Source organism: Vipera ursinii (assembly GCF_947247035.1).
Source record: "Vipera ursinii genome assembly, chromosome: 11".
NCBI lineage: Eukaryota > Metazoa > Chordata > Lepidosauria > Squamata > Viperidae > Vipera > Vipera ursinii.
The window spans coordinates 3871185-3884176 of NC_139524.1; the positions used below are offsets into that span (position 1 = coordinate 3871185).

General features: G+C 47.5%; 1 protein-coding gene across 1 annotated transcript; it reads left to right on the forward strand.

Annotated features, from left to right (window-relative positions):
• The first annotated feature begins 999 nt into the window (after nt 1–999).
• On the forward strand, nt 1000–8165 carry PDIA3 (protein disulfide isomerase family A member 3). Its single transcript, XM_083371671.1, has 13 exons — nt 1000–1232; nt 1492–1570; nt 1657–1774; nt 2484–2588; nt 3260–3389; nt 4003–4119; nt 4206–4331; nt 5179–5361; nt 5686–5794; nt 6665–6793; nt 7049–7128; nt 7339–7396; nt 7784–8165. Exons 1-13 carry the CDS (start codon nt 1090–1092, stop codon nt 7901–7903), a joined length of 1497 nt encoding a protein of 498 aa, XP_083227797.1. The 5' UTR covers nt 1000–1089; the 3' UTR covers nt 7904–8165.
• The last annotated feature ends 4827 nt before the right edge of the window (nt 8166–12992 follow it).

The window sequence follows — 12992 nt, forward strand, 5'->3', positions numbered from 1 at the left end:
GTCACAAAAGCAGGATGAAAACTCCGGAAACTCTTTAGCTCTCTTAAAGTCCAAGACTGTAGTTTGACTTGGTCTATTGCTTGCGATTGCATAATGTTGAATTCCAATATTGCATGATCACTCCCCACCCCGGAGGTTCCTGTGGCTTCAACACCTTCTATCATTTCATCTCTCGTTAGTGAGGATTAAATCCAATGTGGCTAATCCCCTAGTTCCCTTCTCTACTTTTTGGGAGACAAAAGCGGTCAGGAATCTGTTTGACCTCCCGCAAAGTTGGTGCAGAGTTTCTCTCCCAGTTGAAGTCCGGGTAGTTAAAAGTCCCCCGTTACTACCGGGAGGTGCTTCCCGCGTCCCTTAGTTAGCCGACTAGCAAAAAGAGCGGCGGCGGCGGCTCCCCTCCTCCCTGGCTGGGAGCGCCGGGCAGCAGAGCCGCTTCCCGGCCAGGCGGCGCCCGAGGGGCTCAGAAGCCCCCCGCCGGCTTCGGCTCCCTCGGCTTAACGGGGGGGAGGGGGTCGCCAGCCAAGCCTCGCATTGATAACGGTGCTTCTATGGGCCTCCCTCCCTCCCTCCCCCGCTCTCCCTTGGGAAGCGCGCTGCCCGGAGTCGCCGGCGGCCTCCCTTTGGAACCAGGAAGGGCGGGAAGCGGCCGGTGGTGCCTTGGGCTGGGGGGGGCGGCGGCCCCCGCGCTTCCCCGGCCCTCCGCTCCCTGCCGGGGGCACCCAGCCCCGTTGCGGCCAGGCGGAGGGGCTCCGCGACGGGACTGCGGCCGAGGCGGCCCCGCACCCCCCCCGTCGGGGTCTCCCCTGCGCGCCCCCTCCCCTCCCCTCCCGGGCCGAACGGGCGCCAGAGCGGCTGCGCGAACCAGAGAGGCAGGGGAGGCGGGCGAGGGCGCGCCGAGTCGTCGCCCGGCGACCAGGGAAGCCCCGCCCCGGCCGAGACGCTCGGGCCAATGGGCGGCCGCCACACAATGGATCCGGCCCGTCTGCGCAGGGGGCGGGCCTTCCGCTTCCTCTTTAGCCCCGCGCTGAGGCGATCGCCGGGGAAAGCGAAAGCCGCCGCCGCGCTCCTCCGTCCTCTCAGCTGGGCCTCATGGCGACGCTGCTCCTCGCGCTGCTCCTCGCCGTGGCGGCCTGGCCCGCCCGCGCCTCCGACGTGCTGGAGCTGAGCGACGATGACTTCGACAGCGGCCTGGCCGACCGCAACGTCGCCCTCGTCGAGTTCTACGCGCCCTGGTGGGTCGGGACGGCCGCGCCGCCTTCCCCGGGCCTCTCCGCCCGCCGGGGCGCTCCGGCGGAGGGAAGCGAGGGGGGCCGCCCGGCGGGGTCTTCGCGGCGGGCCGGGCGCTGCGGCGGCGGCGGCGGCTGCCCGGGCGCCAGGGGGCGGGGCCTCGTTGCCGTGGCCTCTCCTGAGTGGCTGCGGCGGCGCGCGGGCGGCCGTGGATTGGCTGCCGGGGGGGATGGGCTTGGGCTGACTGGTGGCGTCGCCTTGCAGGTGCGGACATTGCAAGCGCCTCGCGCCCGAGTACGAGTCGGCGGCCACGCGGCTGAAGGGCGTCGTCCCGCTGGCGAAGGTGGGTCCGGGCGGGGGGCCGGGGGGGCGGGCGGAGGCCTTGGCAGGGCGCCGGGACGGCAACGCGCTCCCCTCCCTCCCCGCTAGGTCGACTGCACGGCCAACTCGGAGACCTGCAACAAGTACGGCGTGAGCGGCTACCCGACGCTGAAGATCTTCCGCAACGGGGAGGAGTCCGGCACTTACGACGGGCCCAGGACAGCCGGTGAGCAGCCGCTTGTAGAAGGCGCCCCGCTCTAGGCCAGGGGTCTGCCGCTCCGTATTGCTTCGGGCCCCGAGGCCTTGCGGGAAGCCTTCCTTGACTGTCCACGTTGGACACACTGGATGCTCCGGAGGGCGGCTGCAGATTGGAATTGCGCCTATCTGGATTCTCAGCTTGCAGCTAGATTATTGCAATGGGGCTGGTGTTGAAAACTGCCCTATCGGTACAGATAATCCTTGACTTACGATCATAACAGCCCAAAGTTTCTGTTGTTAAGTGAGTTGGCCTTATTTTACAACCTTACCGCAATTCTTACACGAAGTGTAGTTCTTTAGCTAATAACATAGTTAACTGGCTTCCCCATTGCCTTTGCTTGTCGGAAAATTGCAAAAGGGGATCGAGGGACACTGCAACCACCATAAATATTAGTAAGCTGCCACATTTGATCACATGGCATTGGGGATGCTGCAACTGTTGTGTGTAAAATGGTCATAAGTCAGTTTTTTCCCTGTCATAACTTTGGCCACTAAATGAACTTGTAAGTCAAGGACTACCTGTAGATGGGTAAGAGATTTGCCTATGTTAACATAATGAATGTGGGATTGAAACAGTGGTTGATGCACAGATCCTGTAGCCTTTGGGAGCTTTTATACCATGTCAGTGATTCTCTAAAGAAGATTGGCCTGTATTTATACGTTGTTTTTTTTCTAAGATGGAATTGTGAGCCATCTAAAGAAACAAGCTGGGCCTGCCTCCGTTCCTCTTTCTCCTGAGGCCTTTGAGAAATTCATCAGTGAAAAGGATGCTGCTGTGGTGGGTAAGTAGTCTGGGGGCAGGACGAATGTATTAGGTAAACCTAGGATGGGATGATTTGCTAACCCAAGTTATGTTGCATTAAAAAAAACCCAGATAACCTGATATCCAGTTGGTTTGAAGTATTTCTTGTCTTCTGCCTTCCCGTTGAAGCTGCTGTTTACTTTATATGACTTCCTCCTCTAGATGACAACCTGTTCAAGAGTATTGACGAGGCACACTCCCCAATAAAAATATCAAAACCACGGGTTGGTTGTGTTCCTTGGGTGGGATTTGAAGACTGGGACAATTTTTGCATGTGGCTTGTTGTTCTTTGTGGATTAAGTCATAAAGTAACCCCTTGTGAAATACACATGGACCTCAAACCCAGAAAGTGACACTGTTAAAAGTTCAGCAATAAAATGCTAACTTTTGGTTTTACCAAATATTTCTCATCTATAACACAAACAGCCAAGGTTGAGGGATGGTAAATGGTAAATCTTTGATAGACTTGAAGTTCTTGTTTTGTCATTTTAAAGAACAATCGTGCATTTTGTCCCCGTCCCCCCCCCAAAAGAAAACAAGGAAACGTTTGCTTTTCCTCCTATGTCATCAATTTAAAGTGTCTCGGTGGCATAAGCAAATTATTTATCTTGGACCTCTTTTACACAGCTATTTATTTCTTATGAACTACAGGATTCTTCAGGGAGCTGTTTGGCGATGCGCATTCAGAGTACATGAAAGCAGCAAGCAATTTGCGGGATCATTACCGCTTTGGGCATGTCAGTGATGAGGCCCTCATTAAAAAATATGAACCAGATGGCGAGTAAGTGTTCAGTGGTTGGTATTTTCCTGATTCAGCTTAAAAATGCACGGTTATAAAGGTTATGAAGTTTGTTCTTGTTTTTGTGTGACTTGCCAACCAAGCGGCTTCAGAAGCTGCTCGCATTTTCAAAATGTAAAGGGCAGAGCTTTACAGTGCTGAGTTAACTTAGGCGAATGAGTTTTTATTATCATCTTTGGTTCTTGAAGGGTCACATATATAACACCGTTCTTTAGAATGCTTAAGCCTCGCTCTGAGTAGCCTTCTGTGAACAGTGTGTCACGTCTATACAGCAACACAAATTGCCAAGTCCCTTCGGGGTTGGTTTTTGTTTATCCACCTGTAGGAGCAGGCAAGTCAGAGCTTGATGTGCTTGCTGCCTGCTTCTCCTTGTGGAATTGGCTCAAGCAGCTGAGACTTGCTCAGCAACTGGAGCCCTGTCGTGGAGGAACTGTCGGTCATCTGTAGGGGATGGTTCAATGAATCCTGCAATGTGGAGGGGATTTCACTTGATCTCTTAGGTCCCTTCCAATTCTTTTGTGAACCAAAGGGATGCATTGTGGGGTGCTGCTTGATAGGGTTTGACAGTCAAAATGCACCAGTCTCCTTTTCACAGGGGCATCGTCCTGTTCCGTCCCCAACACCTTGCAAACAAGTTTGAAGACAGTTCTGTGCGATATACAGAAGAAAAGATGACAACTGGCAAGATCAAGAAGTTTCTTCAAGAGAACATGTGAGCGTAGTAATTTTTCTCCTATAGCAAGTACTTTTGTCTGAATGGGATTCACATACTAAAAAACGGGAGTTTCTCTGTTTCAGCTTTGGTTTATGCCCACACATGACTGAAGACAATAAAGAAATGATCCAAGGAAAAGATCTTCTAGTGGCTTATTACGATATAGATTATGAAAAGAATCCCAAAGGCTCTAATTACTGGCGCAACAGGTGAGTTTCCATTTCTTTGTCAAGGATTCTGTGGTGGATGAACTGTTTTTGTTACAAATGAAATTGATATCGGAAAAAACGGTAAACAAATTGAAAGCCATATCTGCACCAGTTATGTTTCCACTGCAGCCAATTTGCCAAAGCCACTGAAAACTTTTTGTTAAAACATGGATCTTCCCAAATTTAACTTGTGGGGAATGAGGTAAAGAAGCAGCAATAGACTTGTGGGGGGGAAAGAGGATGCAGAATGGCTAAAGAGGAGCTGGGCAGTTAACCTTGAAGACATACTGCCCATCAGCAACTGGTCCCAGGATTTTCTTGCACTAAAGGCAGGATGATGAATAGGTGAACATTCCTCCTCCCCTTGGTTGGCAATATAAACTTGCTTTCTGAGCCCAGGAGTGATTAAGATGGCTGACAAGCAACGCCAACTACGACAGCTGAAGTAGGTGCTTCGATAGACTTGTCCTCATTCTGTCAGAAGACTTGTTTCTTCAGGAACAAGTTCCCTTAGAAAATAACTCTGTAGTAGAGGGGGTTCCCTTGAAAATAACTTTTTTTATAATCTTTTATTAGCAGTATTGCATTTCAACAATATTAGCTGGAAAACAGATGTTCTAATTTTGTTTTCCACTTTGGTGAATGCATTAGGTTTCCAGCAGATGTGATCATTCATTGTAGAATTCATTCCTCAGTTAACAAAACATTCACACGTCAGCAAGTGTGGAGTTGAAACTGCACTGGGTTCACTTGTGGAGTTGGTTGTGGTTTTTTGCCCTCATAGCATGGGGTGGCCATCTGATTTCCTTGAGCCGTCAATAACAAAACAGTTGCCTTGTTTCTGCAGAGTGATGAAGGTTGCTCGAAGTTTCCTGGATGCTGGACACAAGCTCAATTTTGCTGTTGCAAGTCGAAAGACTTTTGGCCATGAACTCACGGAGTTTGGGCTGGACGGTTCTACCAGTGAGGTCCCTCTTGTTGCTATCAGAACAGTCAAAGGAGAGAAATTCGCCATGCAAGAGGAATTTTCGTAAGCTCACACTTCTGTCCCTTTTTTGGAAGTTCCCCTTTCGAAATAGAAATAGTTCCTGCAGGGCAAAGTTTCCATTGAATTGTTCTGGGAAGAGCTTTGAAGGAGAGGCCTGTGTTATTCCCTTAGTGCAGGCCTGTCAAACCTGCGACGTTATGTGATGTCTCGCGACTTTTTCCTCATTGCTGGCAATGGGGTGGGTGCGGTTTCAGTGTGACACATCTTGCCCACCGGCCGGCAGTTTGACATGCCTGCGCTTAGTGGCTCTTGACGGCAGGACAAATGGGTCTGCGCTGGCTGAAGCAATTCTTACTCCATTTGCAGCCGTGATGGTACAGCCTTGGAGAGATTCCTTCAGGATTATTTTGATGGAAAGTTGAAAAGATACCTGAAATCAGAGCCCATCCCAGAAAACAATGATGGTCCCGTGAAGGTGAGAGCGGGGCTAGAGTCTTCATTAACTCCATGGTAACTGGGGAAGAGATTTTACATGGATGATGTTGTAATGTTTCTGAAATAATATAGCGTCGTGATTCCCTTAGGGCAGTGATGGCGAGCCTTTTAGAGACCGAGTGCCCAAACTGCAACCCAAAACCCACTTATGTATCATCGGGTGCCGTTTGGGCGTGGCCCATTGGGTGGGCATGGCCCATTGGGTGGGCATGGCTGCGGTGGTAACAGCAGACTGGGTGGGACTAAAAATTTCAATCAATTCCAACTTTGCGAGAACTTTTTATCCCACGAGAAGTTGAAATTAATTGATTGAGCCTTTTTTTTTTGTACACGGTGCCGGAGGCCTAAAGCGAAAAGGTTTTATAGAGCCCAGCTGAAGGCCTAGGACTGGTGCAACAGCGCGCATGCCCACAGAGGGCTCGGTGTGCCGCCTGTGGCACCCGTGCCATAGGTTCACCAACGCGGCCTTAGGGAAAAAAGTGCACCATAACAACAAAAAACTCAAAATTTTGCTCATCAGTGCTTAATTCAGCACTCTCATGGCTCTCCTTTGGTTCCAAATGCTAAGTGGCTGTAAGTAAACAGAAGCGTTAGGGGAATGCGAAATTTTACAGTACTTATATGCTAGCATAAACAGCTGTCCGAAACTGGGCAAATTCACCTTGATAAGAGGTGAGCTGGTAATATTACTCCATTGTGCAAATGTGAACTTGGACAATACTTTCTACGCTGCAGGGAGAGACAGGTATGGTTGCATCGGAGAAAGCAGCTGTTCTGCTTTTACCCGTGACATATTTGGGTTTTTTCAATATGGTTGTGGCATGTTTTATTTAAACCTCCTTGTTTCTAGGTAGTTGTGGCTGAAAATTTTGATGAAATCGTAAATGCAGAGAGTAAGGATGTGCTTATAGAATTCTACGCCCCGTGGTGTGGCCACTGCAAGAATCTTGAACCCAAATACAAGGAACTGGGGGAGAAGGTAAGGGGAAAGGAAGCAAAGGTTGCATCAACTTGAAGGTCCCTTGGGAGAAGTTATTTTAGTTATTTGTGACTGGTGGGAGTTCCTTTCCGGGTACAGCAGTCCCAAGAATGGGAAATATTGGTGGTTCCTTCTCTTGCTAAAACATAATGTGGCCTGTTTGATTTTGACTTCACATAATTCTGATCTCGGTCACCATTTTCTTGGGCTGAGAGTTTTGCCCTCCCTAATTACTGGCTTGTTATCTTTTTTCAGCTTAACAAAGACCCCCACATTGTTATAGCTAAGATGGATGCCACAGCCAATGATGTGCCTTTACCGTATGAAGTCAAAGGGTAAGGAAGCCGTAGGAATGGCTGTTTGCTTTTTCTGGTGAACTACATGTGATATTAGCAGAAGAGCTTTCTTAGAAATGCCTTTTGGCCTGTTTGCCAATTGTGGAGAATAATAGGTTTGTTGAGGTTTGAGGACCAGTTAAATTTATGTTTGCTGTTGCTACAAAAAAAGATTGAATATGTCTAACTGGATCTTTCTTTGTGATGCAGCTTTCCCACAATTTACTTTTCTCCTGCCGGTAGCAAGCAGAGTCCAAAGAAATACGAGGTGAGCAGATCTTTTGCTGACTTCTTTCTCCTAGAAGGACTTTTTAGGTAAAGAGATGGGATAACAATTACAGCAGCGGAAATAACAGCAGTTTGACTGGTTGGATTGAGCCTTGGAGGGGAAACCACCTTGAAATACCAGAGCAATAGGCTAGGTTAGAATCTTTTAAAAGCATGCCAGAAAAAGTTGATGGCAACTCCACCTTGGCAACGAGGAGGGGAGAGGAGTGTGACTGCGGCGATGTGGAGTTGAGTTGCGCTGGGCTTCCTAGACAGGGTAAAAGTTGGGGACAGTTGTGAATTGTGGGTGGTACAAACAGTGGGCAGAGGGTGGCCTGCACCTCACTAGTGTCTCTGCCTCTTGGCCTCACTTCTCTCTCCTTGCCAGGGGGGGCGTGAGGTGAGCGACTTTGTCAGCTACCTGAAGAGGGAGGCCACGTATCCGCCAATCCTACAAGAAGACGAAAAGCCGAAGAAGAAGAAGAAGGTGCCGAAAGAGGATCTGTGAGAGCCTTGGCTGCCGCCTTGTTCAGAGGAGAGCCCAGCGGCTGCTCTGGGAAGGAGGCCAGGGCTCCATGGTGCAGCTTCGTTGCTGGAAAGCAAAACCCTTTGGGCAGAGAGAGGCGATGGTTGCTGTCCCACTTCTTTACCTGCCCCATGCCTCTTAGCTGTATTTGCCATGGATGCCCTGGACTGGAGGGGGGGTGTTGTTTTCTAATTTTTTTTGTACATCTGGAGGAATGAATGAATAAATGAGCCCTTGTCCCCCATCCCTACCCCTAATTGCTGTGTGATGGTGGGACCCGGGAGCCTCATGGCTGGAGTGGCAGTGTTGCTGGCTTGGCCTTTAAGAAGGGGCTACTGAGAGCGGCCTCTTGTCGGAGCCTTTTTTGGAGATAAAACCGTGCTGGGCTGAGTGAGCTAAGCCAGAGTGGCAGCGCTGGTTGCTTCTGCTTCCTCTTTTTGCTGAGGAACGGGCAGGTAGTCTGTAACTACTCCATGAAGTCAAAACAATGGACACCGTTGGGTGGGGTTCTGTCTGGAAAACCTGAATCTTTCTCAAAGAAAGCAAAAGCACCACACTTTTGCTCATTAGTGGCAGGGAGAGGAAGAAAACAGAGTTGGTGATCAGGACAGCCTCCCTTAGTTGTGCTTTTACCTTCTGAAATCGTTTAAAAGACAATTAAATAAATAAATAAATTCATTGTATGGGAGTAGGCTATTTGGAGAGCCTACTCCTTTGAGAGTATTGCACTTAAAGAAGGACTATTTGAATCCAGAATATACTGAGTGCAAAACAATTCATAATCAAGTGCAAAACAGTTTGCTACGTGAAGTATTTCCTAGTGAAGTATTAAATGTATGCAGTGAAGTTCCACACTGGTGTGGCTCTAAAGTGGATGGATCTGAGAGGATCACTGACAGCTAGTGTGGCTGAGGCGGGCTGCCTGCCTCTCCAGTTCTGATGCAATGCCCTAACTGCTAGGAGCATGACTCCAGAATATGAACCAGCTCTGGATTCCCTGTTTGATTGCAACAAACCCACTTGGGCAGCACGCACACACCCCAGGACATAACAGCAAAGCCACAAGGGTACTGCATTGTGCAGACCAAGCCACAAGCAAGGTTGAGCTTTTCAGCTAGACACAGCAAGACTAATTCCTAGGCTAATGACTTATCAAGCAAGATTGGAAAGTTCTCTGTGCTTAGCTAGTTGGTGAAATTACTAGGGAACAGAACTGTGGGGAATTACCCCAACAGAAAGTTGCTGAGAGAAGCCCACCAGTATTTGTATACTGATTATAGCTGGCTGTAGATGTCAATCCTCTGAAAATGGGAAAGAGACCTCTTCCAGTGTCTAGGCCAAAAGAATATGAATAGAAACTAATTTCAGGGCTGTGTTAAAAGTCGGTGCCCAGCCTTGCATCTCCCTGTTTTTAGCTTTATTTCTGCTTTTCCTGCTCTCCCTTTAGGCCCTTGTTAAGTGACTACATTAGTGGACCAGCAAAATGCAGTGGACATAATATACTTGAATTACAGTAAGGCATTTGACAAAGTGGACTACAATGTACTTTGGTAAACTAAACTGGTGTAGAATAGACAGCATCACCATTTTAATGGAACTACATTTACATGGAGAAATATTAGCAGTGGGGTACCCCAAGGTTTCATTTTAGGCCCAGTACTTGTCAATATCTTTATATGATTTAAATGAGGGAATAGAAGGGGAACTCATCAGATTTGCAGACAACACTAAACTGGCAAGAAAAACGGCCCCAGAAGATAGGCTTAAATTGCAGAAAGATCTCCAAAAAGTCTTGAACACTGGCCCCTAGTGTCTCCCCTACTCTTTTAGACACTAGACAATGGGCGACATAACACTGGGCATTAGATGGACTAAGGGCTACATCATAGCAGTGTTCCAATATTTTAAGGGGCTGCCACAGAAGAGGGGCTCAACCTATTTTTATTTTTATTTTTTTATTTCTACCCCAAACCACCCCAGTGATGCCCTCGCTGTGATGTCCCGTTGCCTGGAGGCGGTTCGGGTCTGGATGGGGAGGAACAGACTTCAACTCAACCCGGACAAGACTGAGTGGCTGTACATTCCGGCATCCCAGGACATTCAAATTGTTCCATCTCTTTCTATGGGGGGTGAGCTGTTACCCCCCGTGGATAGGGCTCGCAACTTGGGAGTCCTCCTAGATTCACGACTTACCTTGGAAGATCATGTAGCAGCTGTGACTAGGGGGGCTTTCGCCCAGGTTTGCCTGGTGCGCCAGTTGCGGCCCTATCTGGACCGGGATGCCCTGTGTACGGTCACTCATGCGCTCGTGACCTCTCGCCTTGACTACTGTAATGCTCTCTACATGGGGCTTCCTTTGAAGACCACTCGGAGGCTCCAACTGGTACAGAATGCGGCCGCGAGAGTTGTCTTGGGAGTTTCCCGGTACTCCCATGTTACACCTTTGCTCCGCGAGCTACATTGGTTACCAGTTGTCTTCCGGGTGAGGTTCAAGGTCTTAGTGATGGTTTTTAAGTCCCTACATGGCATGGGTCCGGAATACCTCGGGGACCACCTGCTGCTGGCGTCAACCCCCCTCCGCCCTGTGCGTTCCCACAAAGAGGGCCTCCTCAGGGTGCCTCCAGTCAGAGAATGCCGGCTGGTGGCCCCCAGGGGGAGGGCCTTCTCTGTGGGCGCCCCGGCCTTATGGAATCAACTGCCGGTGGAGCTCCGGATGGCACCGGATCTCCGCTCCTTCCGGCGCGGGTTAAAGACCCACCTGTTTGAACAAGCTGGCCTGGCCTGATGGGGAGTTAATTTGGGTTTTTAAATATTTGTATATTTTATTGTTTTATCTTGGGCATTAATTTAATTCTATTTTAACTTTTGTAGTTTTGTACTTTTATCATTTGCCCTGTTCACCGCCCTGAGTCCCTAGGGAGAAGGGCGGTATAAAAATTTAATAAAACTAAACTAACTAAAACTATTTTCCAAAGTACCAGAACACAGGACAAGAAACGATGGAAACTATTCAAGGAGAGAACCAATTAACCAGTGGAATAAGCCTTTGAAAGTTGTGGGTGCCCCATCACTGGCGGCTTTTAAAAAAACTGGACAGCAATTTGTCTAAAATTGTATAGGGTCTTCTGCTTGAGCAAGGGTTGGACTAGAACAGGGGTGTCAAACTGCCAGCCCGCAGGCCGGATGCGTCATGGCAAAACCATGCCCACCCCAATGGAAAAAAATTGTGATACGTCACGACGTCACGTGACTTGCAAGTTTGACACCCCTGGACTAGTAGTTCTCTTTAAATTCTATTATTCTGTTGACTTGATAAAGTAACACAGATGTTCTTGATTCTGCCATGTCCCAATTTGATGACAGAATGGAATACTTTATTGGGTAAGTATGATTAGACACACAAGGAATTTGTCTCTTGTGCAGATTATTCTTGACAACTGAGTGAAAGAACTGAATTCAAAGAGATTCTACCACCCAAGAAAAAAGTGATGTGATTGCTGTGAGAACCTCAAAAAAACCCAAAACCCAGCAAGGCCATAAACATAAGCGGGATTATTAAATTTAAAATACAGATGTGATCTGTCTACGTAGAAATTTTATTTTATTTTAATTCCATTTATATCCCGCCCTTCTCCGAAGACTCAGGGCGGCTTACAAGCTTAGCAGTAGCCTTCATTCTATGTATATGCCTGCTTATTAGGGCTTTCACACACACCCCCAAGCGGCATTATTACAAAGTCAGCTTAGTTGCCCCCAACAATCTGGGTCCTCATTTTACCTACAAATTGTGCAACTTGTTCAGCATGCGTACAATATTTGCTAGGTAGGAGGTGGTCTTAAAATGCCTAATCTTAAATTATATTATGAAGCTGCTGCGTTAGCAGGAATAAGTGATTGGATCAATTTGACACAAGAGAGATTATTAAATCTTGAGGGCCACAACTTGTTTGGCTGGCATGCATATTTGTTGTATGATAAGAAGGTAGATAATGTCTTTAGAGTGCATATTTTAAGACAGGCATTGTTGAGAGTTTGGAAGAAGTACAGACATAAATTAGATTGTAAGATACCATTGTGGGCAATCCCAAAACACGCAATAGAAAATATAAATGTTGGTTTTAAACATGATGTGACTACGTACAAGGAGATTTTAAGCTTGGAAAGAAATGTCTGGTGTTTGAAACCATATAGTCTCTTGCGAGATGAGAAGATTGTTCAGACTTGGTTTCAATATATTCAGCTACGGGCCAGGTGGAAAGAAGATCAGAAAAATGGTTTTACAATGACTGACGAAAATCTGATAAGGCAAATCAGAAATCAGGGTCCAGCACATATTAAATGGATATATCTTGCTTTGATAGAAATTGACTCAGAAATAGAACTCGTTAAGGATTGTATGATTAAATGGGCCCAAAACATCCAAGAAGTTATTACAATGGACACATGGGAAAGGATTTGGGTGAGGAACGTAAAATTCACACAAGCTCAAAATCTAAGAGAAAATTTTTATAAAATGTTTTATAGATGGCATTTAGATCCTAAAAAGCTGGCAAGTATGTATCCGAACTATCAGCCTAAATGCTGGAGGTGTGGTGAAGAAGATGCAACATATTTCCATATATGGTGGACTTGTAAAAAGGTTAAGGCTTTTTGGATAAAAATTTGGTGGAATATGCAGAAGATTTTTAAGCAAAGGATAAAGTTTTGTCCGCAATTTTTTTTGTTGGGAATAATTACAGATGCTTCGGTTGTGGACACTAAGTTGATGTTGAATTTAATTACGGCAGCAAGACTCTTAGTAGGTCAATACTGGAAGAAGGAGGAACTGTCAACTATAGAAGAATGGACTTTGAAGGTTTCTGACCTGGCAGAGATGGCAAAGATCTCGGCTTATTTGAAAGATCACTCACAAGAACGTTATGTTATGGAGTGGAGAAAATGGATTGAGTATATCCAGAACAAATATGGGACTAAGAAGTTTCATGTAGCATTTGAATAAGTCTTCCTTTTCTTTTCTTCCTTTTTTTTCTTTTTTCTCTTTTTTATATATCTTATATTAATAGTGTTTGTA